Below are 27,398 nucleotides of genomic sequence, written 5' to 3'. Positions count from 1 at the left end.
CCTGGCAGAGGTGAAAAGTCATAATCTTTCGACTAACACCGAGACTGCTCAGGATGCTTGGGATCGGGCTCAGTCGGCAATCATTGCGGCAGGCAGGCGAGTTCTTGGTGTTTCTAGGGGAGGACGTGTCATCGACAAGGAGACATGGTGGTGGAATGACGAGGTCCAGGAGGTGACTCGTGAAAAGAAGGCTGCCTTTAAGAAGTGGCAGGAATCCAACTCTCCTGAAGACAGACTGGAGTAGTAGCTAAACGTGCCTGTAAAAGAGCTGTAGCCAGAGCCCGCAGTGAGAGTTTGTCACCGTTGTATGATAAACTTGAAACTGTGGAGGGGCAGAAGCTCATTTACAAACTGGCACGTTCCCGGGATAAAGTGACGCAAGATATCGCAAAATGTCTTTGCGTCAGAGATTCCCAGGGCACGCTGCTCTGTAATCATGACTCTGTGAAGGAGAGGTGGAGAAGCTACTTCCAGGAGTTGCTGAATACTCAGCACCCATGCAGTCTTCATCACGACCCACCGCCTAACCTCGGACTTATTGCCCCAATAACCCTTGACGAAACACGTAATTGCCTTCGACGCATGAAGAACGGAAAAGCGGTGGGACCTGACGATATCCCGATCGAAGCGTGGAAATCGTTGGGCTCTCTTGGTGTGCTCGTGCTTACTGACCTTTTTAACCATATCTTGAACACTGGCAAGATGCCGCATCAGTGGCGGCTTAGCTTTATTACCCCTATTTACAAGGGAAGGGGCAGTGTTCAAGATTGTGGTAGTTATAAGGGCATTAAGCTTATGAGTCATACCATGAAGCTCTTCGAGCGCATGATCGACCTCAGGCTCCGCCGAGAGTGTACTGTCTCTGAGTCTCAATATGGATTTCAGCCAGGATCGGGCACCATGGACGCCATTTTCGCCCTCAGAACTTTAATGGAGGCATACAGGGAAAAAAGGAGAGCTCTGCACGTGGCCTTTTTAGACCTTCAGAAGGCTTTTGACTGTTTGCCTCGTCAGTGTATCTGGTGGGCATTGCGATCCAAAGGGATCCCTGAGGCCTATATTGAGATTATCAGAGGCATGTACCACGATTCCGCTTCTATGGTTAGGACTGCTGTTGGGAACACTAGACCCTTCCCGATTACAGTGGGGGTTCACCAGGGCTCGGCTCTTAGCCCGTTCTTGTTCAATGTAGTGCTCGATACTGTCTCGGCTCACATCCAGGACCAGCCTCCATGGCTGATGATGTATGCCGACGACATAGCACTCATTGCCGAGAACCGACTGACGCTGGAGCGTAAAGTGAACCCCTGGAAGGGTACGCTTGAGAACGGCGGTCTTAAACTAAATGTGTCGAAGACAGAGTACATGGCCTGCGGGAGCCGGGACTCGAGCATCATCCTTATAGGTCCTGAGCGTCCGTTATGCACGAGTCTGGAGGCATTGACCACGATGTCCATGGCCGGATAAGCGCTGCCAATGGCGGGAGGTCACTGGTGTGGTCTGCGACCGCAGAATACCGCCCAATCTCAAAGGGCTGATATACAAGAGCATCGTCCGACCGGTTCTTTTATACGGCAGCGAATGTTGGCCAGCACTATCTCGGCACACTCTGGAGCTTCACGTCACGGAAATGAAGATGCTGAGGTGGATATGCGGCGTAACGCGGTCTGACCGCATACGTAACACATTCATTCGAGGTAGTCTTGGGGTCCGTGACGTAGCGGATAAGCTCCAAGAGCGTCGCTTGAGATGGTTTGGCCACGTTACGCGCCGGCCTAAGAACTATGTCGGACGCAAGTGCCTTGCTATACTAGTTCCTGGGGCGCGACCTCCCGGACGCCCAAGGAAGCGCTGGTTGGATGTCGTGATGCAGGACATGAGAGCCAATGGTCTAACCACCGAGGACGCAAAAGATCGTGCAAAGTGGAGTAGGTTAAGTAGGAAGGCAGACCCTGGTAATAGCCGGGATTAATGCCAGGAAGAAGAAGAAGAAGAAGAAGATAAAATACATGAAATAAAATACATTTTTTCTTATTGAATCGAATATAAATGTCATCGATTGTTCAATTAATCGTAATTTTTCTTTCAAAGGCAACTGGAAGGTAAACATCACTACTGTCAATGTCACCGTGTAACTGTAAGTGCCAACTCTGTGTCCAATTGGAATCGGCACATAGGTTATGTATCATAAAACTAATTTATAAATTCAAATACATTTGAAGAAAGTAAAAATGAAGATTTATACCAACGAAAACAACACTGCCACTTTAAAGTTGCTTATCGCAGCTAAATTAGGTAGCAAGAAAATCGAGCTACACAAAGCAACCTTTGAAGGTAGTATAGAATTTAAATAATAGCCATTAATACGGCTTTATAAATAAAAAATACTATTTATTTCATTTTGTATAATCCTCTATTAAAGAAACTTATCGTCTAATATGGCATGCTAATATATGTATGAACTATTTCATCATCTTAATGTTTACTCATCGATTTTTTTGCTTCTTTCAACGAGTTTTCCTTCTCACGTGTGTAATAATTATAGTCGAGGAAATATTTTATTGTGTTAATGATAAGTTAATGTTTTAATAATTAGATACAAAAAATTATAAAGTAATAAATAATTTTTCTGTTGTGTATATAAAAAAAACTGTACAAAGTAATAACATATAGATAAAGCATATAAACATTTATTAATAACACTACAATATTTCACATATTTTTTAGTAAATTAATAATATTTAAATTATTATATTGTCATAAATTTATAATTGCATGAGCAGTATGGTTAAAGGTATTGAGTTGTTGTTTGCATGGCAGACCTGTCTTCAGGGCCGAGGGTGTTGCCGCTGCTGGAGGTAGATGATCAGCTTAGCTTCTTCAGTAGTAATGCTGCCGCACAGTACCTTTTCCCAGTGTTGGATTTATCAGAAAATGGACAGTGGTAAATTTTTATTTCTTTTGATGAGTGTCACAGTGTATCCCACACAGCAGGCTAGGCAGAACAAACCCAGTGGAGGCATTGTGTGTTGAGCGGCAGAACTCAATGCCAAACTTTGTTATGACACCCAGAGCAAAGAGATGAATATATTAAATATGTTATTTCTTCAAGTGGGAATCAAACCTACAACTCTTGGTTTACATATGGTACTAACTAACTAGTTAGTTTATTTTGCCTTACACTGTACCTGCTTAAAGGAAAGTAGGCAGAAGGAACCCAGTGTTAAGACATAATATGTTTCTCACTTTGAGTAGTAGAACAAAGCTGCAGCTTATACTACTATTGTTTATAATATACAGTCAGCAAATGCAAGAGTGGGAAGCAACCCGTCTATTACCTATAGTGACATCAGTATTAACAAGTAAAAACATACCATCGGATCTCAAGCAGACATTAAACTCTGCACTGCTGTGGATTGAAGGTGTTCTGTTAAAACATAAATATGTTCTAGGGGTGAGAGAATGTTTTCATATTTTTATGTATTCCTTTCTATTGTATTTAGAAAAAACAACATGTATGTGTTTGAGTGTGTATGTGTGTGTTCATGTATGTGCGTGTGTGTTTGTGTATATGTTTACTTAAGTATGTATAAGAAATTATACTTCTTTGGCAAAAATATTTATAAAAATGTTATTCTTCTTGCTTAACTAATGTTATGTATAAAGAAAACAACACTAATAACACAAAGAAAGTTATTTGATTATGTATCAAATGCCTTAAACAAGGTTCAATTACCGCTACATTTTATATGTTTTCTAAATAAATATTTTTTAGGTAGGCAGGGAGAACCTAGTGTTAAGACACTTCGTTTCCCATTTTTCGCCGAATTCTGGAGGCGTTCCGTTTTAAATGTCGGAACTCAACGTCGCGTTTTGCTTTAACCACCAGAGCGAAGAAATGGAAATATAAATTTAAATAAATATTTAATTTGTTCGAGTGGGGATCGAACCCACAACCAGTTGTGTTTACCGTCACACTTTGTACCCCTGCGCCACGACTGGCCTCAATAAATATTTTTCTTGTTGGTATATTAATACATAAGATTGGACAGAGAGCAGGTTAGGTTAGTTAGGTTACTCTAAAAAAAAGAAAACTGCTATATCTGTAGCTGCTGTAACATTAGTAAAATGATACCACAAGTTTCAAGTATGAAGCAAAACTGATTTATTTTCAAAGTACCCCACACTACAATTATAAAATATAAATGTCAATGTAGGTACACAATGTTACTACTATAATTCATATATAACATATCTTTCCCCCATACCCATACATGTTGAAATAATCGTTACAATACAATCAAACAGTTAACAAAATAATTAATTACAAAATATTAATCTAATCAGTGCTTGGGATTCCAATTATATCTGGCCACAATTCTGGTGGTGGTATCTCAATAGGCATATCCGGTGTAGCTGTTCCAGATCTTGAGCTGCGAGCAGTACGGTCATCAACAATCGGGTCCTGATCAATTACTGGTGATGTTACAGTACGTGCTAAGATCTGGTCAGCATGTCTACGTTGCAACTCACCATCTTCCGTTCGCACCCTGTAGGAGCTAGGACCCTCAATCATCTCGACACTAGCTCTTTGCCACTTCTCACCTGGACCATACTTCCGTATTAGCACTGGTTGGCCCTCAGCAAAGGTGCGTGCGGGTGTTCTTTGTGCCGCTGCCTCCAGTTGCATCTCAGTAGTAGAGGGTACTGAGTCCGGGTGGAGAGATGATATCGCTGTCCTATATCTACGACCGTTCAATAACTCTGCAGGCGTTTTATTTGTTACGCTGTTTGGCACCGTACGAAGATAGTATAAAGCTTTACTCAATTTCTCACTCCAAGGCATCTCAGACGACGACATTTTCTTTAATTTATTCTTGAACGTCTGAATGGCACGTTCGATCTGTCCGTTAGTTGCCGGATGATACGGCGGTGAGTACAAATGTCTGATTCCATTTTTAGATAAGAATGAATTGAATTCATCAGAGCTAAATGCTCTTCCATTGTCCGACACTAAAACCTCTGGAAGTCCCTGTGCAGCAAATATTTTCCTCAAAACTACGACAACAGTGGATGCACTCATTGAGGGTATGATTTCAGCTTCAAACCATTTGCTGTAACTATCAATCAACACAAGAAAAGTTTTTCCTTGGAATGGTCCCGCAAAATCTATGTGAACACGGTTCCACGCTTTATCTGAGGTAATCCACGTTTGTGGGTCTGCTGGTGGATTATTTCTGACTGCGTGGCATAGTACACACGCACTCACCGTTCTTTCGATCTGGTTATCCATGCCTACCCACCATACGTACCCTCTAGCATATGCCTTTGTCTGGACGATCCCCGCATGTGGGGCATGTAATAGTTTAAGTACCTGGTCTTGAAGAGCCGCAGGTATAATGACTCTATTGCACCACAATAAACACTCTTTATTGTGTGAAAGAGCCTCTCTTCGCGTCCAGTATGGTTGCAGCACAGGGTCGCTATTACGCGGTGGCCAACCATGTAAAACATGAAACGAAACTCTTCTCAATATAGGATCCTTCTTGGTGAGTTCAGCAATTTTGCGCACGTCCAAATTCCAACCCCTAGGCTGCTCTTCCAAAAGTAAAACATCTAACCATGTCTGTAGTCGCTGTCGATGTATCCGGGGCTGTCCATCTGCTAAGCGCGTCTGCGTTACCAATCAGCTTCCCCGGTCTATATTTCATGTCATAATCGTAACACCCCAGCTTCAAAGACCAGCGCAACATTCTCGGTGAAATCTGATCCGGAATAGGTTTCTCCCGGTTGAACAAACCTATCAACGGCTTGTGATCCGTCACAATAGAGAACTGCCGACCCGCTAAGTAGTCATGAAATTTTGTCAATCCAAAAATTATAGCCAGTGCCTCCTTATCGATTTGGCCATATCTTCTTTCATGCGCTTGCATAGTTCGTGATGCCATCATTATCGGCCTTTCTGAACCATCGTCCATGACATGTGCAATGATAGCCCCCAGACCATACTCCGACGAATCACATATAAGGAGCAATTCTCTGTTGATATCGTAGCCAACCAACGTTCGATCCGACGACAGTAACCTCTTGGCCGTCTCAAATGCTTCCTGTTCCTTTTTACTCCATCCCCAAGGCCTCTTTGACTCAAGCAAGCGATATAAAGGTTCCAACACAGTTGCCTTGTTTGGCAAAAATTTTTCATAAAAGTTATATAAGCCTAGAAAAACCCTTAAAGTTTCTTTGTTAGTTGGAGCCGATTTTTCTTGTATCTCTTTCACCTTTGCAGGGGAGGGGTGCAGCCCTTTTGCATCAATCATATGTCCCAAAAACGTAATACTATCAGCTGCAAACACACATTTCTTTAAGTTAAGACGCAAGCCCATCTCTTGAAGTTTCAATAACACATTTCTTAGGCGTTGATTGTGTTCATGTAATGTCTTTCCTGCTATGGCAATGTCGTCCAATAAACATGCCACTCCATCCATCCCCGCGAGGGCAGACGACATCACTCTCTGAAAAATACCCGGGGCTGCACTCACACCGAAAGCTAGCCTATTCACCTTCATCAGACCAATAGGTGTGTTGAGTGTCAAGAGCATAGCAGTTTCTTCATCTACCTTTAATTGAGTATAGGCTTGTTTTAGATCCAATTTAGTAAATACACGCCCTCCACTAAGTTTAACGAAAGCCTCAGTTGACGTTGGTAGGGGGTACGTATCCGTATCTATAGCTGCATTTACCGTTGAACGATAATCCCCACAGATACGTAATGAGCCATCATCTTTTTTGACAATTCTTAAGGGCGTGGCCCATTTCGAAAATCTGACAGGTGTTAAAACCCCTTCTTTCACCAGGCGTTGCAATTCATCCTCAACCTGATGTTTCAATGGAAATGGAACGGGGCGTGCTTTCAAAAAACGTGGCGTTATATTTGGCTTAACATTTAAGGAAACTTCCGGCCCTTTGTACATCCCTAGACCATCCATAAATAAATCAGGGAATTCTTCTTTATAAGGCCTAATTTGCTCGGCGGACCAACACAGGCCTGAAATCTGCAGTCCTAATGCCTGAAACCAGTTTCTCCCCAACAGGCTTGGTCCACGACCGGAGACCACCACGAGCTCACATTGGGCTGCCTTGTCTCCGAGTATGGCACGTACATTCGCAATACCTAACACTTTCAAGGGGTCATGAGTCCACGTCATGAGTTTTAAATTGGTAGAATTCAAAGGCGGGGGGGTGAGCCACAGTTTGTGATACGTCTCCTCAGATATTATTGTCCTCGAAGCTCCAGAGTCCACTTCCATTGACAGCTTTACGTCATCTAATGTAACATCTGCTACTATTGGAGGTCTATAATTATCAGCACAAACGTAAATACCCATCATGTTTTCAGTTGAAAACCCTTCTCCGCCAATAGCGTCGTTCTGTGCCTCATCACTCGTCTGGTGCCCCTTATTAGGTCTCTTATTACAAACCGCTGCGATGTGTCCAAAACGTTTACAGTAAAAGCATCTTGCCTTCGGAAACGTGCACCGCTCGCCCGACTTGTGCACCCGAGCACAATGCCGACACTCGTTCGATTTAATTCTACCGATTTCCATCGGTACTGTGACGTCAGACAGAGTTTGCTTCAGTCCCGCAGTATTGCCGTATAAATCCGGAAACGTCGCTTGATAGTTGAGACACGTCTGAACTGCCGCCTCGTACGTCAGCTCCTTCGTCTTCAACAAATCCCGTCGCAAGCGCTCGTCTCGTATACCCAATACTAGTCGGTCTCTCAGTTGGCGCTTTAAGTCTGTGAAATTGCATTTAGCGCCCAATAAACTGATAGCAGCCACAAAATCCTGTACGGTCTCATCAGGTGACTGCCGGCGTTTATGAAATTTATCACTTTCTAGTATTTCGTTAACCTCGGGTTCGAAAAATTTGTCCAGTACACTAAGAATTTCATTAAATTCCACGCTAGTCGGTCTCGCGGGTGCTAACAATGATGCAATCAACGAGTAAGTCTCTTTTCCGCACTGTGATAGAAACAGAGAACGTCCCTTATTATTAAATTCACTTTCGGAAACACCCGCGGCGTCGAGAGCGCACTGCAACTGTTCTTTATAATCGCACCACTTGTCTGTCTTGTGGTTAAAATGTCCCGGAAATACTATATTAGCGATATTAGTCGCCATTTCCACAAAAATATATTTAATTTTCCTCGTCGCCAATAAAATGATACCACAAGTTTCAAGTATGAAGCAAAACTGATTTATTTTCAAAGTACCCCACACTACAATTATAAAATATAAATGTCAATGTAGGTACACAATGTTACTACTATAATTCATATATAACAATTAGTATCTAAGTGGTATATTTCTCTGTTAAACATGGAATAACATTTCAAAAATGTTATAAATACTTACTAAATAAGAAAATATTTATAAAAAAACATAAATTTTAGGATAAAATAACAGCGGCAGATATATCAATATGGAGTACATTGTATCCACTGAACTATAATAACGATTTCAAAACTGAATATATATCGCAATATAACAATATCGTGAGATGGGCTGAGGAAATTAATGCTGCGAAAGCAGTACAGGTTAGTGATTATTATTTGTTTATTGCTTATTAGCTGTTACTTTCGGCTTTTGTCTACATTTGAATAGAAATACTACTCATGATTATTTATACTGTTGAGCACTAAATATATTTTAGAGTTTTATTTGTTTCTGTTAATTTAATAGAAGCATGTTTTGTTATTTCATATTTATTAGGGCGGTAGGTACGTGATAGTTTTTACCTTTCTCCATCCTGCGAGAATTACAGGATGAAAAGTATTCCCACCCTCTATCTCTCAATGTTATTTTCATAAAAATTGGTTCATCTGTTTCGCAGATTAGTATGGACAAACAGAAAGACAGACAGACAAAAATTTTGTTCATGTTTTAGTACCATATTAATAATAACTATATTCCCTTGATAAGTAAATGTGTTTTACATTTACTTTGAAATCACACACAGACAATTCAATTTTATTTATTTGTATAAAATATATAGCACGTTAAATATTTTTATAAACCCTAATAATTTTTTAGGAAGCCATCAAGCAATGGGATGGTTCAGCCAAGGGTCCATTCGCCCCCATCTCCGCTTTGGGAACCCCGCAATTAAGTAATTTAGTTTCTCCAATAGGGTGAGTAAAATTTACAAGTATTTTTTAACAATATATAAATATAACTACCTAGTTATTATAATTTATAGAGAACGTATATTTTTTTTACGTCATCATCATCATCATCATATTGTCCTTAGCATCTCTATAGGGAGTTTTTTTACTTGTATACCTCTTTATTTATCGGTTACGATACAATAAAACAAACACTAAAAGTTTGCCATATAAATAACTTTTGGCGTTTCTGAAATTAGCGTGTACAAGCAAGTAGAAAAACATACAGAACGACAAAAATATAAATGCCTGCAATAATAGATTTTCTGACGAGTTTTCCACGTACAGACAGTATCAGTAACAATTATATTAAATGTGTAGGTTTTTAACTTTTTAAAGTGTTACTCAACAATTAAGAAACACCAAGAGGTGCGGGTTCAAACCCTGCTATATTTAAAAACTTCATACGTTTTCTAAAAAAAGTAAATGCATTTTTTTTATATAATTAAAAGATGTTTTTTTCTCATAATTATAAGTAACGCTTTATTTCTTCTATAATAATTTATAACACATATTATATGTATTTGTGATTATAATTTGTTTTTTTCGTCGTCGTGGCACAGCGTGTGACTGCAAACATGATAGTTGTGGGTTCAATTCCCACTAGGGAGAATGAATTATCAGTGGCGTAGAGCTCCGCCTCTTACCACGCAATATCTGAAAATGCGACAGCAAGTGAAGCGGATTGTATAAGCACTTCTGATTACCCTCCTATGAAGCTAAAAAAATTATCTTTAATATATTAGATCTCCAGAGGAATCTCCCGAAGTGGTTGTGACGGCGGAGGAAATAGAGTTAGCCAAAGAGAATTGGGAAAATGGCGTCAAAAACTTACAAGAACCACTTAAACAGGAAAAAATTATGTGAGTGGCCCAATTAAAGTTATTGTTATATTGTAGCTAAATTATACAACATTTTGACATTGATTGTGTTATTCTGACGTACGAGCTATATAAAGTTTTATCTAAATCGGTTTAGTAGCTTTTTTTCGTGAAAGTGGAACAAATATTTGTTCTCATGATCCTTTCACATTTATTATTTTAATAATAGATGTTTAATATTGGCAACAAATCGTAGTTTCACACTGTCAAGTCATCTGACTATAAAACCGAAGGTTCTGGGTTCGATTTACATTCGCGGGAAGTCATAATTGATATTCTGGTAAAAAGATGGCGCCGCCTCCTAGCATACAATATTTCGAGAATTGTTTGAAAAAAATAATCAAGTATAAATGAATAATAGCGTTATGATGTCGTTATAGAAATAATTGTGACTACATAGAGTGTTTCGTAGTATGGACGACGCTTTAGACGTGGATTTATTTCTAGTGTCGTTATGTAGAGATTTCCATTGTATTTTAACCGACTTCTGTAAAAGGAGGAGGTTATAAATTCCACTGTATTTTTTTATGTTTGGTGCCTGATGATTCTTTTTCTATTTGAAAGCTGGTGCTTTCCTTGTAGTCCCATTTTATTTGGTCCAGGTCTTGTATGTTATCCATAAGAAAATTATATAAGTTATAAATTTTCACAATTTACTGTAGAGTTGGGTTTTTTTGTAAAACGTTATTATCATACTTTGTATTTATTTTCAGCTTACCAATTAAAGGCAAGAAAAATATATTAATAACATCGGCTTTGCCGTACGTCAACAATGTGCCGCACTTAGGAAATATTATAGGATGTGTTCTCTCAGCTGATATATTTGCAAGGTAAATATATAAGGCGGTTGACGAATCGTGACTGCCTTCAAGTTTTCCATCTACATCTAAGTTCATTGCGGTCACGTCTCATTCATAGTAGTATACTTTTTTATTATTAATAATTAGTATTTCTTTCGACATTTAACTTGCTTTGAATATACGATTATTATTATTTTATTATTTTTCCATTATGTTTGTTATAATTTTAATTTTTTTCATATATTCCATCTTAGACTAAATATAGTTTGTATGTATTATAAATGATTGAAGCCAGTTTTGGCTCAGGAGCCACTTCCCACTCGAGGAAATGAAATATTTAATATTTTTATTTCTCGCACTGGTAACGAAACAAAGCGCGATGAAGAATTCCGCAAAAGATTAAAATATACAATTAGTCTAGTACTATAATGTTCTTTAACTTGATTACCTGTACCTCATGTTTTCCTTATTTTTTTTAGATATTGTCGAATATGTGACTACAATACGTTATTTATCTGTGGAACCGACGAGTATGGTACTGCGACCGAAACAAAAGTGAGTACATATTTATATAATAATTATCATAATGTCCGTCCGAGTGTAAATGGTTGTGTAGGTTGGATTCCCTAGGGGGGAAATAATTGTTTTATGCAATGGCTCGAATCGGGCTGTGCGTGGAGAACAATAATCTTAACACTTTGTTCCTTCTGCCTACCCTGCTATATACGGGAGACAGTGTGAAATGTGAAATGAAATAATTACTTCCTGCGACTGGGAAATGAACTCGCAACCATCGCAACTACAGTTAAACCTAAACAAAAATATTACATGTATGTTTGTCTGTCACATTTTCAGGCGTTAGAAGAAGGCGTAACTCCAAAACAAATCTGCGACAAGTACTTCGAGATACACAACGCGGTGTATCGCTGGTTCAATATCGGCTTCGACTACTTTGGACGTACCAGTACCAACGAACAGACTGAGTGGGTTTTTTATACTCATTTCGGATATTTTTTTTTGTGTATTAGTTGTGACAACATTTGAACATTTAAAACCTTGGATTTTTGTATCTTTTCTAAAAAATAAATTCTTTCCTACCTGTGAATGTTGTAATATTATAATAATCAATTTTTTTAGCATAGTAAAAATGTTAATTTTAATAGTTTATAAGGAAATTGTTGTATTAAATTGAATTAAAAAAATACCGAATGCATTGCAATTATTATTATCAGAAAACGGAAAAAATATTTTGTTGTAATTTAATTTCTATTTAATTTCAGAATAGCGCAGAAAATGTTTCTAAAGTTGCGCGATAACGGCTTCGTCAGTGAACAATCAGTTGATCAATTGTTTTGTGAGAAATGCGATCGATTTCTAGCTGATAGGTGAGTTTTTTTTGTATATATGTTTTTTGGCTTCACGCTGTATAGCAGGGTAGACAGAGGGTACCTGTTGTCCTAATGTTAAGCTAATGTTAAACATTCCATTCACATTAACCTGGAGGCCTGAGTGGTGGAACTCAACACCATTCTTTGAAAATATGAAATATGTGATATCCTTGCGTGGGAATAGAACCCTCAATCTGTCGTTGTTGCCTTTACATGATTATGCCCCTAGTCCCTACGCTGCTATGCGTTAATAATAGTAATATATATTTTTTTAATCAACTTCACGCCCACAGCAGGGTAGGCAGAGGACTTAGTGTTGAGACAATCCGTTCCCCACTTTCCGCCGGAATTTGGAGGCGTTGCGTGCACGGCACCCAACGCCGCTGGTCTTCTTTCTGGTCTTAATAATAATATGGCCGGGAAAAATAAACTTTTTTTATTAAATTTCCTCAGATTTGTGGAAGGCACGTGTCCTCACCCGGGGTGTCTTTACGACGGTGCCAGAGGTGACCAATGCGACAAATGCGGGAAACTGGTCAACGCGGTCGAACTAATACAACCTAAATGTAAAGTCTGCGGATTTAAACCCTGCGTTAGACCTAGTGTTCAACTGTTCATTGAACTGGGGCAGGTTAGTTGGTTTTTTTTAGTTTCACGTTCTATCCTGAGTATTGTGGGGGAGGGGTAGGGAATAGAATCTTATAAATATTTCATATTTTAATAAAATAATTTAAATATAACCGAAAATACTATAAATAATAAAAACCGAATTCCAATTTCAAATGCAGATCAATCCAGTTAGTATTGAACTCTAGCACTATGAACAAATTGTCTCTCTCAAATCAAATTCTAATTTCAAATTGTGTACCAAAATTCAATTCGAAATTCAAACTGGCCCACAGCTGGAGCCGTCACTTCGGTCGTGGGCGCGCGCGGCGGAGGGCGGATGGTCGGCGCCGGCGCGAGCGGTGGCGCGCGCTTGGCTGCGTGACGCGTTGCGCGCGCGCGCCGTCACGCGTGACCTCAAGTGGGGCGTGCCCGTGCCGTTGGAACAGTACGCGCATAAGGTAAACCTAATTATTCCTTTTTAAATAATTTTATTTTATTTACAGGAAAGGAAATATATATTATGTTAAACAATTATTTTTGACCATTGGAAATTGAACTTGCAACCGTCGCATCGTGTTTACAGTCAGACACTGTGTCCCGCATAAAAGGGGTGCCTTGACACAAAGCTTTCTCTTCCTACTCTCCTAATTTTTTAATTAGCTTAAGTGAATGTTCTTTAAAAATAACAACAACATGTTTTACTAAAACATATCACGAATATATATTATAAATTATTGAAAACAAATAGACTGTTTTAGCTTTACGCTTTATCCCGCATGTAAATGCGGCGTAGCAGGGTGGACAGGGATAAAACCTATTAGGGCACTTCATCATTCCTGACCTTCCGTCAAATTTTAAATTCGGCGGAAGGTCAGGAATGAAGTCGAAGAAGTCAGGGAAGTCGGGAATAGAGTGTCTTGACACTAGGTTCCGTCCGTCTACCTACCCTCTGCTGCATGCGAGATACAACGTGAAGCTGATTTCATTTAGATTTTTTTTACTTTTAGGTGTTCTACGTGTGGTTCGACGCGCCTATTGGTTACATGAGTATAACACAAGCTGCCACTAAAGACTACGAGAAATGGTGGAAAAAAAACAAGGATTACGACGTGAGTTATTATGGGTGGTACACACATACAATTATGTAGAAAGGCTGAATGACATTTTGTATCCAACGCTAGAAACGTGAGATGTTTTCTGTGTGTTTTCTAAAATAAAAACCCGCGTCGTTTCTTACGCTAGTTTTTCTTAGGTATGAGGCAGTAACTTTTGAGAACCGATGGTAAATTATTTGACGCTCAAGAAATGCACCGTTTATCTTCTCTTCTTCTTATTTTAAATAGAATTTTTGACGATTATCTATCTTTTTGCGTTTAAACACGCAAATGTTTTTTGAATGGGTTGATTTTTTAAATTTTGATTGGTTTTGTTTTTGATAATGCTTTTTAACTGAATGAGTTACATACATACATCCCGAGTCTTAACCTAGTGTCTAACACTCCGTCTCCCAAACATTGCCCAATTTTGTAGTTGGTTTTTTTAGTTGATATTTTCTTCAACAAAAAATATTATTTATACCTAATCTGATTACAATGTAACAGAAATCAAAGATGTCATTCCATAATGTTTGCAATTACAGGTAAAACTATACCAATTCATGGCGAAAGACAATGTTCCGTTCCACGTAATAATGTTCCCGGCGACCGTGATCGGCGTGAATGAGGGCCACGTGCTGGTTGACCACGTGTACGCAACAGGTTAGATATGCTATCATAATTATTTATCTACCTTTTAGGGTTCCTTACCTCAAAATAAATAAACCGGACCCTTTATTTTGCTAACCATCTGTCAAAATTATTCTTGTGAATTAACTGTCGTGGTAACTAACTAAAGTTAATGTCAAATATATAGTCCCTTGATACAAAGTCTACCACAGTCTACTTCAGTCCCTTGATACAAAGAAGAATATTTACTTAAAAAAAAATAACAGCGTTATATGCTTTTAAAATTATATTTTATTCATTTAATCACGCGGTCTCATCTCATGTATATAGAAGGGTAGGCTGAAAGAATCTAGTGTTAGAACACTTTGCTCTTAGTTTTTTTGCTCTACTAAAGTGCGGCAATAGTTGAAAATTCGACGGAAATTAGTAAACGGAGTATTTTTAAAATAGGCGCCTATCCTGTTATGAGCGGCAATCAGATTTCAAAAAAATATTTCAGAATACCTAAACTACGAAGAAGGTAAATTCTCCAAATCTCGTGGCGTTGGTGTGTTTGGTACGGACGCCCAAGAGACCGGCATACCCTCGGACGTGTGGAGGTTCTACTTGGCCAGTGTTAGACCTGAATCTTCAGATTCCAGCTTCAGTTGGTCTGAACTTGGCACTAGGTTAGTTATTAGGAACCTAGTGTTAACACTCCGGTCCGAATGTATCGCCGAAGAGAGATATTGTGTGTTAAGTGACGTAAATCAACGTCGTGCTTTGTCTTGAGAGCGAGGTATTGTAAATATAAAATAATTAATAGTGTCAATGCCCTAGTGGAATGGAAACTTCGTGTTTTCAGACAAATGCTATGCCATTGCGCCTAGGCTAGTTAGCGATAAATGTAATGATTATTGGATGGATCTTTCTTGGAGGGATGATTATATTAAAGATTTTCAATATCTGTTTCCGCTAATACAGAACGTGGCGTTGAGAGTCACTAATTCAGGCGGAAAACTGAGTTCAGTGTATTGAATGTACACTACTATTGCTATATATGGCTATTGTATTCTTAGTTTCATGTCATCCATATAAAAATCGTAATGATAAAATATAGATAAAATTCTTAGCAAATTTTTATTAAACACAGTACTGTTGCCGAAGTCATCTCTAAAGTAAACTATAGATTGTTGCGCAGATTTGGTTTTATGATTTTCTCTTACTTTTGATATTTTTTTCCGAGCGCCAGTGAACAATCCGCACAATGCCTAATTTCAGGGCTGCCAAAACGTCGATCTTAGGGTATCTTATCCATATCCTCCTAACAAGTAATATAATAAAGAATATATTTTTTTGACTATTTCCAGAAATAACTCGGAACTATTAAATAATCTAGGCAATTTCTGCCATCGGTCGTTGAGTTTTTGCGCGAATACCTTCAAAGGAGTAGTTCCTGAAATCAACATGACGAAGGACGACTACGAACTGGTCGCTTTGGTTAATAGAGAAGTTGTAGGTAAGATTTGGCAGGATATCTTGGTTTTTTTTCTTAATTTTCCGTATCCCGCATGTAGCAGGGTGTGTTAAGTGGTGGAACTCAACATCGCCTTTGACTTGTCTCCAGAGCGAAGAAATGAAAATATTCAATATTTAATTTCTTCATAGGAATCGAACACACAACTGGTCGCGTTTACAATCTTCTGCCTCTTCACCACGACTGGCATCAACAATGAAAGTCAATTAATACATACATACGTATGCATATAAAATTAAATTTAAGTGATGTAAATAATAACTATAAATAAAACCTGATTTAATTAAAATACTTTATTAAAAGTAACTTACAATTAGATATTCTAGATAGTGAGACTTGCTCAAAGTTGCTCAAACAAAAATGATTTTATTTATTACATTTAATTCTAATGTTAATTAAAACAATGGGTGTAAAATGATGCGAGGATTCATATAATAGATTATTAAAATTCTAAGGTTTCTATGCTGAGTGTGGGGAATATTGTGGGTAGATTTGGTCAGCGAATCCCTAGCTGTGTGCGAACGTAACATAATATGTACCATAAGAGATTTTCTTAAAAAATCTCTACAAAATTATTACTAATCTTGATTATAATAATTATTTTTTATCTTTTTATCTAGCGTACGCCCAACAAATGGAAAAGGGAAGGTTGCGCGACGCCCTGCGCCACGTGCTCTGCGTGTCACGTCTCGGCAACCAGCACATGCAATCCACGCAACCCTGGGCGCTGCTGAAGGCCGGCGACGCAGACAGGTGAGGGGTGGAGCTTAACGTCGCGCGCCGTCTTGTCTCTAGAATGACTAGATTTATACTAACAAGTATGATGGGGTACTGAATCAGCTTCACGCTGTATCCCGCACACAGCGGGGTAGGAAGAGGGAACCTATTTGTAATACACTTCGTTCCCCACTTTCTGCCTAATTCTGGAGGCATTGCGTGTTGAGTGGCAGAACTCAACGCCGCGCTTTGCCTCGACACCAGAGCGAAGAAATGGAAATATAAACATAAATAACTATTTCACTTCCTCGAGTGGGGATCAAACCCACAGCCGTCGTGTTACAGTCACACCCTTGTACCGCTGCGCCACGACGGCCTAAAGGTGAGCGTTGAGTTCCCCCGTTTAACACGCAATGCCTCTAAAATTCGGTGGAAAGTGGGGAATGGAGTGTCTTAACGCTAGATTCCCTCTGTCTACCCTGCTGAGTAATGCAGATTTTTTTTTAAATTTATATTTTATAATATTAGGTATAGATTTGAATTCTAGGCCGTCACGGCGCAGGAATGTAAGCGTGCGTGTGATTGTAAACGCGACAGTAACGGGCCCGATTCCGACTCAAGGGAAAGATAAGACAAATCGCAGCGTTGAGCTCCGAAACTCAACATGCAATGTCTCTAAAAATTCTAATTTTCGTATATTTTTTCCTTACAGAATTAAAGGTGCAACGGCCATAGGGCTCTGCTGTCAGATAGTAGCCCTCCTCTGTGCTTTACTAGCGCCCTACATGCCTAATACAGCCAGAAAACTTCAAGCGCAATTAAACCTGTCACCTGCGGAATTACGGATAAACCCTACGTAAGTTATATATAGAGCTACATGGATAAAAGTATTTCACATTATGTATGGGTGGTAGCGTATATTTAATTCTACGATTTTCTCACGGTTGATAATTTTTTCCTAATCGCGAGAGTTTACAATGCGCATAAGTTATGAAAGCCTGACATTTGGGCAGTCACGACTCATCATTGAATCTATAAACTAATAAAAGATATTGCATCTAATTGTAGATTGGACTTTTATGGTCACATTTTTGTAAAATAATAAATTAAATTACATTTATATTATTATATAAATAATTATTATATTAAAACTCAGTTTATACTTTTTCTCTTTCGATATGCACATAATTTTTTTTCACCATCACGCCTTAACCCGCCTATAGCAGGGTAAGATATATGTATAAAAACGCTTTGCTCCTCACGCACCGCCGAATTCTTGGGCCATTACGTGGGGCGTACCCTCGAAGGACATGTATGAAGAGGTTGATGACAATGGACGAGACGAAAGAGGTAAGTAAAGACCGTAGCTTTTGGCGCCCCGTTCGCCCTGACTACCCCGCCAGGGATACAGCGTGAAGCTGAGTTAAGTTAAATTTAAATATTAACAATTTGATTTAACAATTTCAGGAACCCATCGCTAATACAATACCTACCGTCCGGCCACGTGATCGGCAAACCGGAACCGCTCTTCGCTAAACTGGATCCGGAAACGCTCGAACAACTTCGCGCCAAATACGCCGGAAGTCAAAAAGAGAGGGAAATTAGAGTGAGTCAATTGAATTTCAGTTTATACATATGTGTGTATTGTCAAACGTGGTAGCGTCTGTTGCGTTTGTTTTATTAATTTGATGTGTTTTATGTTTTTTCTTTCTTTAAAATGTTAGCATTCAGCGCGGACTACTTTTCTATATAAACTATAACTGGGGCAGGTTTCATGTTCCTTTTCGTACAAGGGGTACAAAGGTTTCGCTTCACGTCTTATCTATTAAATAATCTCCTGCAATTTAATGCAGGCACATGCACCACCCACCATCTTTTTTATACAACTCCAACAATCAAAGGTTGCCTGAAAGAGATCGCTTTAAGCGATAAGGCCGCCTTGTTGTACATGTTGTTTCTACTTATTTTGTATATAATCTGTGTAAATCTTATGTGCAATAAAGTATATTGGATTGTATTGTGTATGTAGATAAGTTTTGCATATGGTTATCTATAATGTATTTTTATTGAAAAAAAAGAGAAGGCTGTAGAGCAAACCGGAGGCTTCTTTTTATGCCCTAATTCCCCGTAAAATCTCGCAGGATCAGATTTTTTGGAGGAAAACGCGTTTGAAAGTACTACAAGACAAATGGCGTTAAGTTCCGCCAATCAACACATATGTATAGTCTCAAAAATAGGGCATTGTCTAAGTATACAAGAATAACTAAATATACCCTAGATTCTGTCTGCCTACATTGTTATATGCGGGATACAGCGTGAAATAAAAAATATCTCATTTCCCCTCCTTATGCTTTGAATCTACGAATATTGTGTCAAAATACACATATCTTATAATAATAAATAATTTTAACTAAATTATTATTATGATAATTTACAGGAGAATGGGGCGAAAGCGCCGGCCACTGTATCAGAATTGGAAGCGGCCATTACGGCACAGGTAGTATATTATTGTTATCTTAACTTTTCGCCGTCTTTCCGCCGTTTTCTCAATGCAATACAGCTAAGGCTCCGTTAACCCTGTTACTGGGTTAGTAAGTCAGCACAGCTACGCGTTTGGCCGATAATGCAGTTTTGGTACCGACACTGTTATACGACAGCGAAACGTGCGTATTGCAGAAGAAGAATGAGAGAAAGATGAATGTCGTGGAGATGCGATCTCTTCGTAGTAGGATATGTGGAGTCAGCTTAGCTGATCGAATCCGCAATGAAGGGATACACAGAATGGTAGGTACTATCGAGGATGTCGAGGTAGGAATGAAGAAGAACGTGCTCAGCTGGTTTGGGCACGTCGAACGGATGAGTGATGAACGAATGCCAAAAAAACAGTATCAAAGATGACTATCAAAAACACAGTATCAAAGATACTGGAGGAACGTTACTGGCAATACACCTTTCCACGTCCATCTCGTATCTTCTATCTCTGCTGAGTATACTTCCCCAAAATACCACTTAATTCACTTGTTCTAATATCTTACCATTTACATTGATCTTGCATTCCGTCCTTTCTTCATCTCTTTCAAAAACCAGAACCTTTGTTTTATTCACATTCAGGTGTAATTCATTGTTTTCACACCTTTCAAGAATTTTAAGTAAGAAATAAACGCAATATGAAGTTTGTATTTTTTGATTACCAGGGCGATAAAGTGAGACAACTGAAAGCCTCTACGAAAGATAAAGCTAAATGGCAACCGGAAGTGGATAAACTGCTGGCCCTAAAAAAACAATTGACAGTAGCACAACAAAACGCGAGTGACGTCACCGGAAACGACGTCCAAACTCTGGAGAAAGCCATTACAGAACAAGTAATATATATAGTCTTAGATTCGTATATAGTTGTATCTTTGATTTTATTTTTATGTATTTATAAGAAATTATAAAAAAATATATATATTTCTTCATATACCCAATGTTTAAGTAGTATATAATATGTAATTTTAAGGTTATTGGTTATATAGATTTTACTTTTTGTTTATATACTTTATGAGTGAGGAAGTGGGAGTAAATCATTCCCCTGAGTGGAAATCAAACTCGTAACCGCCTTGTTTACACGACGTCTTCGTATGTCGTCATCAGTTTATATTGAAAGCAAAGCGCGGCGTTAAGTTCTCTACTAAGCTACCACTTACTCATTTACATACTACTTATATACTACTGAATTCTTAATTCTAATATTAACTGTTTTAATTACAGGGCAATAAAGTGCGTCAACTGAAGGCGTCGACGAAAGACAAAACAATATGGCAACCGGAAGTCGATAAACTGTTGGCGCTAAAGAAACAATTGGCAAACACTGAGGCCAGTGTTGCCAGTAGTGCCAATAGCGTCAGAGCTACCAGTGATGACAGTGTTACGAATTTAGAAAAAGCGATTGCGGAACAGGTAATTTTATTTGTTTTTAACCTTCACACTGTATCCCGTAACTTGGCACCCCATTCCCCATTATGACACTTCCATTTCCGTCCCACGAAATTCGAGAGGCATTGCTTTTGCCTGGTGCCTTTTAAGGAAAAAAGAAACGCTTATAAGATCAGTTTGTTGTCCGTCCGTCTGTCTGTCGAGAGCTTTTACCTCAGGAATGATTGGAGATATCGAGTTGAAGTTTAAACCATATACCTAGCTACCTATCTATGGCCCGATCATTTCCTGAATAAAAAACGTATAGGAAAAAAAGATGCAAAAAAAGATATGGCCATTTATACAGCAAAACACGCATATTTCGACACTATAAAGGGAATCAAAATTAATAGGGTACTTCTGGTTAACCTAGAGTTATAAAATTTGGCAGCTAGCATCTACTAGGTAGTACTAGTTCAGGAAAAAATCTGAAAACTATATATTTGTGGTTAATCCTAAAAAACATGGGTTAAAATCTGATACATATATCTGATAAAGGGCTTTGGCTAAGCTAAGCCTGAATTTCAAAAAAGCTCGAGACCTCCAATTTTTATACGGAACCCTCGGTGAGCGATCCCGACTTGTGCTTGTCCGGTTTTTTTAATATAGTATATTTTTTTTAATATTCTAGGGCGATAAAGTAAGAAAATTGAAAGCGTCGACTAAGGACAAGGCGGTATGGCAGCCGGAAGTGAACAAACTGCTCGATCTCAAGAAACAGCTCGCAGCGGCACAGACTAAGTGAATAAATATTTATTGATTATTTTATAAACGTATTAATATTTAAATTGAGTTATTTCATTTATTTATGGCCTATTTCCTGCTTATATAATATTATTACAAATGTGAAAGTTTGAGAGGATGGATGGATTGATGGATCCACTTTTGGAAGAACTGAACAGATTTAAATGTAACTTTAGTGTAATATATCTAATATATCAAAAGAACACATAGGCTACAATTCAGTTGTGAGTTAATTTTTTTAGCAATGGAGGTTTTTAATAATCATGTATATTAGTGTATTGAAGTGATTACTTCTTGTAGGCGGATACCCCACTTTATTAAGTAACTGTTACAGCGGCAGTATGATGAAATTGAAAAAAAAAATACAAATTGATGAACAACCAAAAAAATGTGTACTAAAGAGTAAACAGTTGTGATTAAGCCATAAAAAATAGTTTTAAAAGGGGGGCAAAATTTGGTGATAAAGCCGGTAGGTCAAATGAGGTATCAGATGAAAGGGTTCCGGCTAATTTAAGCTTGAATATCATAAAAAGGCCCGTCCGGTTTTTTTTATTATTTTTGCTTATTTGATTTTATTTTTGATAAACTCTTTCACAAAATTGCGTTAGTTTTGAAAGTGGAGAATTTATACAATTGCAAAAATGAAATGATCCATTTGTTGCATTGCAGGGCTAGAGCCCACCTTAAAAAGTTTTGTCATGATTTGTGAATAGTGAAGGTGTGTTTAGACTAAAGGAGTCCATTGTTTAATAACTCTAGGTTTGGTGTTGTCTAGGCTTTGTGATAAGTCTTTTTGGGAAGATTTACTTTGGTTTGATTGTAGGCTTTGTGAACTTTCGCGAATTGTTCACTCTCACTCAAACAAAACTCTTTCACGCTTTCTCGCATTTAGCGGGGTTACACTATGTGCCCTCTCATGTATAATTTGGCTATAATCCTAACAATAAGCGAAGAGCGATGCCGCGGGTAGGCACCAGTAATTATTAATTACTATTAATACCTACTACCGATAACAGCGAAGACCCTTACAGTAATCTGACGAAAGTATAACAATACTTGTGCAATACCTAACCTAACTCTACTTCAGACGATGACACACTGTATCATAAAGTATGCACACACAGAATCTATAATGGCTTCTATAAAAACTAGCTTCAATATAGCTTGATAGACAGTGCGCGTTTGCAGGAACTCTCTTCCTAGCGCCACACAGCTGTGGAATTACCCACCTGCTGCAGTGTTTCCAGGTCGATACGACTTAGGTACTTTCAAAATACGCGTCTATTTCCAATTTGCAGGCCGAATGAATCTGCAGCTCCTACGGTGTTATATGTGGTCGTGATATCCTCAGGTACGCGTATGCGAGTTTGCTTTGTCGTTTCCATAAAAAAACAGCCCCATACCAACCTCCCAAGCCAGTCACTATCATGTATTATGCTAGAAACAGGGCTGACTCAAAACCTTGTTGAAGGTTCTCTCCAAAAAGGAGCCGATTTCAATAAAAAAGACTACTATTGAAGATTGTATAACATACAATTTTAAAACATATTTTTTTAAAATTTTATTAGTAATGCCTTCATTGAGAGACTGAAGACCAGACCGACAGATAGACAACAAACTGATCCTGTAAGGGTTTTTTTTCTTTTGTAGGGAAACCTAAAAAAGATAATATATGATAAATTAAATAAAACGCATGTAAAATACGAATGATAACTAAAACGTAACGCAGGTAAAAATTTACATAAGTAAATCTAAATAACTTCTAAAGTGGATGAAAGATGTTCCTTGGGAAAACGGTTCCATCTAACGTAGAGATCCACTGATTTTCGTTTGCCAAAATTTGAAAATTAAACTTTGTCCACTTTCTCCACTTATACGCCAAGGCTCGGCGTTGAGCTCCGCCTCTCAACACGCAATCCCTGGTGAGGGGGGAAAGGAGTGTCTTATCATTACTGTTCCTTTACCTACCCTGCAATATGCGGGATACAGCGTGAAGCAGCTTAAATTGAATTTATAGTTTACATGCCTAAGTTACTAACTGCAAGTGTGCGTTCTTATCGCAGTACAGTGTTTTCTAATACTATATATAGATGTATACTAAGAATGAGTAATATAATTTCAGGCCAGTGCCATTATTGGCCAGTACAGTACCGAAGGTGCAGTCGGTACGGACGTGCATTTTTGTATTATTATATTTAAACAAAATAAATATATACTTTTATGTTTATAACAAACAGTTTATACCTAAGTGCTAAGTAAAGTTTATAGTAGTACGTGTTTGTAGTGTTTAATGAAAATAAATAAATAAAAAACAAGTAAAGTTAGGTAAGAGGTAGAAAATTATGTTATTGAAAAAAAATATAATAAAATGTAATAATAATGAAATATTTTTATTTTTAATAAAATAAAGAAATCTTTCTTAATTTTATTTTCACGCTGTGCATAGTAGGGTATGCAGAACTTGGGAGTCTAGTGTTCCGACACTCTGTTACCATTGAGACACTTCCGTTCCCCACTTTCTGCCAAATTCTGAAAGCCTTGCGTGTTGCGTTGCACTTTGCCTCTCGTTAGCAGAACGAGAAAAAATAAAATAAATCTTTAATTTCCTCGAGTGGGCATCGAATCCACAACCTGTTGCTTTTACCGCCGCAAGTGCCTTGCGCCGCGACAGGCCACAGGGGAGAAAATGAGGGCACAGCGTTTGACTTTAACCGTGACGGTTTTGAGTTCGACCTCCACTCGGAGGAATTAATTTTTTTCGTCGGTTTGGTTACAACACGCAGTGGATGGAAAATGGAACGGAGTCCCCTAAGACAATGATCCCTTTGTCTCCCTCCTATATGCGGGATACAGCGTGACGCTTAAAAACATTTTAGTGAAGTATTATTTAGTTGTGGTACTCTGGTACGTACCACAGAATGAACTTAGAAAATGAATGCACAGGATGACTCATACTGATTATTGTCATACGATGTCTGCTACTGCGCAGTAGCCAGGGAATATACAAGGAATAAGTACATACCGAGTGCTTCTTCCTTATCAATTTGTGACGCAGTTATACTGATAAGTGGCTCGTCATAAATATCCTTTTACAGACTTAAACATTATAAATATGTATATCATTTACCGATGGGCCGCCAAACCTTTGCTTATTTGCACATATCGGCGAAGGTAAAATAGGCTACGGAGGATTTTATTTGATTAATCATATTATTTAGATATTTGCGTGCCGGCTAATGACTAATCTATCTCATTTTGTTATCTATATTATATATAAGTATTTATATAATATATATAATAAAATATATTATTATATTACTATATTATATTATATATATAATCTTTAACTCTCTTGCGATATAATAATAAGAGACTAATAGGAGTCTTGTTTCAGGCACAACGTGCAGCAATCATCAAATGCTATGTCAGGAGACGTTGAACAACTGATTAACCGCTTGCAAGGGCTGCAAACTGCGAAGTACGACACTCGGGCACAGATTATAGCTAGCTCCGCTCAAACCGACCGAGTTTTGGATCTCATATACGATTTGGGCACTGAAAAAACTGAAATCTCAAACGACAGTAAAGCTGTCATAGGGTCGTTGCTCCAAAACTCTTTAAAATCCATCGAGATTAGCATAAAACAAGTTGCAATTAAATACAGACGCAGATTAGAGACCGAAGTTTTGAGGAAACGATCAGCTTTACAATTTTTGATCGACGACTTTGGTGACTACCCAACTACCACTCAAGGAAAGAAATTCTCGGAAAATTTCTCGGATATAAATAAGCTTATTGAGATCCTAGACGATCTGATCTCCAAGTGGAAAGGACGCAAGGATCCCGAAGACCCGGATACTGATCGTGAAGACGAAGCTGAAGATTTACCAGCATCACATACTTGGTGGAAACGAAAATAAGTAGAGAAGTTCTGCCAACTGATGACTACTACTGAAATAAATAATTCCTTTTTTTTAGTTGCAACCACTGCGGCACACATTAGATTATTTTTAACACACTACACTGTGTGACTATTTTGTGTTGAAAAAAAATTGGTTTAGCAAACAAGTAATTTCTGAATAGAAACATGGGAGTAGATCCAGTAACGGGACCTGTTGTCTTAGGAGTAATTGCTGTAAGTGCATTAGTTGGTGTCCTAGCAGAGTGCGAAAGAGAAAATCAACGGAGAAGATGTGAAGAAGAAAACAGAAAAGCAAGAGAGAAAGAAGCAAGGAGGAGGAGGGAGAGAGACAGAAAGGAAAGGGAGGAGAGGGAGGAGCGGGAGAGGGAAGAGCGGGAAAGGGAGGAAAGAAAGAGGGAGTACATGGAGTGGAGGGAGAGGCTGAATAGGCAGAGGAGTAGAGAAGAGGAGATGAAGCAAAGACGAAGACAGAGGGAACAAGAAGCGAGAAGAGATTTGAGGATGTGGGAATCGCCTTTAATATTTGATAATGATTTTCAAGTGCAACGTACATCACTGAACTATCTACAACCTGATTATAGAGAATTTGATAGACAACCATCCATCTTTTATGACAGATGCATGTGTGTTTATTGCAATCTACGAGAGAGATCCAGAAATGAAAATTCTTGCGACTGCTCTCGATGCCAACCAATAAATTTCAATCCTTTCGAGCAAAAAAAGAATTCTGTAACTATAACTATTAAACCCCCACAGATAACAGAGGTCAGAAGTCAGAATGCTAAAAAAACTGTTTCTAATACCAGTACTTCATCTAGCAACAGTCCAGGTACTAAAACTTCAAGTTCTTCTGGAAATGCTTCGAAACAGGGAACGAATTCTGCACAGCAACGGTCAAGTTCTGGATCTCAACAGCCCCAACGAAATAACAGCAATAATAATAATAATAACAACAAAAAAGATACAACACGAGATTACGGAAAATTAAATGACTTTATGAAGATATTAAAATCTGTTTTGGATCACTGTAACGCTTCACCAGAGTTTCGTGAAAGAATATTAGCTTTTTTTGACAATTTTGAGAAACATGAAGAGAATTTCTTAAGAATTTTAAATGATTTCAGAACTCAGGACATTGCTATAGAAGATGTCTTGTCAATTGTAATTAAACTATTCCAATCAGATTCTTTTGCGAGAGATGTCACATATGGAAACTTCATTGCTATGATGGAAATCGTCGCTAAATATATAACAGAGGAACTTTCCATCGAAATAGCCAAAGATGTAAGCGGAAATACAAAACCATGGGCAGAGCAGCGCGCAGACTGTATGAAGAAAGTTGTGCAGCGCAAAAATATTGTAACCGAAATCAAGGAATTGATTGAAAAAGTGCGAAAAGAAATCATTGAAGACAATACGAACTGTCCTTTGGAACCAGATTTTTCTGGCATTTTCACGAAAATATATCATTATTTGAAACATCGAAAAGTTCGAGGCGAAGAATGGACTGTTAAGCAATACTTCGATTGGATCCGCAAATTATTAATTGCACTTAAGCTACTGGATCCAGAGTATGCGGAGTTACAAAATGTCAATCATTTTCGACGAGAAATTGTTTTTGAAATGTACTCAACAGTCCTTGAGGGACGTTTATTTATAGTAGTCAGGGCTAGCGGCCGCATATTGCGTATTTGCACATTCTACGTTAAAGAAAAAAAAGATAAGAAGGCTAAAGATGGCGACAAGTATGTGGATGGTAAGAAAAAGTCCTAAAATTGTAAATACAATCGACTCTCGTAATTCGAAACTATTGAGTAATAACCAATTACGAATGAATAATTGATCAATTAAGTTAAAACTAAAACCAAAAACTAAAATTTTAACCAATTTGTGCTAAAGTATGGGTCAAAATAATCA

General features: G+C 38.2%; 2 protein-coding genes across 3 annotated transcripts; both read left to right on the top strand.

Annotated features, from left to right (window-relative positions):
• The first annotated feature begins 2,120 nt into the window (after window positions 1-2,120).
• Window positions 2,121-21,603, top strand: MetRS (methionyl-tRNA synthetase 1). The gene is made up of 23 exons (XM_085187876.1): window positions 2,121-2,334; window positions 2,821-2,944; window positions 3,301-3,454; window positions 8,456-8,599; window positions 9,096-9,193; window positions 9,973-10,089; window positions 10,821-10,937; window positions 11,387-11,462; window positions 11,763-11,890; window positions 12,188-12,292; window positions 12,749-12,926; window positions 13,198-13,362; window positions 13,912-14,013; window positions 14,544-14,661; window positions 15,128-15,296; window positions 15,978-16,126; window positions 16,765-16,897; window positions 17,574-17,717; window positions 18,329-18,467; window positions 19,299-19,358; window positions 20,056-20,223; window positions 20,612-20,800; window positions 21,447-21,603. Exons 1-23 carry the CDS (start codon window positions 2,232-2,234, stop codon window positions 21,558-21,560), a joined length of 2,994 nt encoding a protein of 997 aa, XP_085044002.1. The 5' UTR covers window positions 2,121-2,231; the 3' UTR covers window positions 21,561-21,603.
• Window positions 21,604-23,686: 2,083 nt separating this feature from the next.
• LOC146537145 (uncharacterized) lies at window positions 23,687-25,744 on the top strand. 2 transcript variants are annotated; one of them, XM_085187879.1, is made up of 2 exons: window positions 23,687-23,884; window positions 24,954-25,744. In XM_085187879.1, exon 2 carries the CDS (start codon window positions 24,982-24,984, stop codon window positions 25,477-25,479), a length of 498 nt encoding a protein of 165 aa, XP_085044005.1. In that variant the 5' UTR covers window positions 23,687-23,884; window positions 24,954-24,981; the 3' UTR covers window positions 25,480-25,744. The 2 variants fall into 2 exon arrangements, with proteins under 2 accessions (XP_085044005.1, XP_085044004.1); XM_085187878.1 differs by lacking the exon at window positions 23,687-23,884 and adding an exon at window positions 24,572-24,730.
• Window positions 25,745-27,398: the final 1,654 nt, after the last annotated feature.

This window comes from Heliconius melpomene, chromosome 7, assembly GCF_056956725.1.
Source record: "Heliconius melpomene rosina isolate 202511_hmr_F chromosome 7, ASM5695672v1, whole genome shotgun sequence".
In the NCBI taxonomy this organism is placed as follows: Eukaryota; Metazoa; Arthropoda; class Insecta; order Lepidoptera; family Nymphalidae; genus Heliconius; species Heliconius melpomene.
This window is presented reverse-complemented; position numbering and strand designations above follow the sequence as displayed.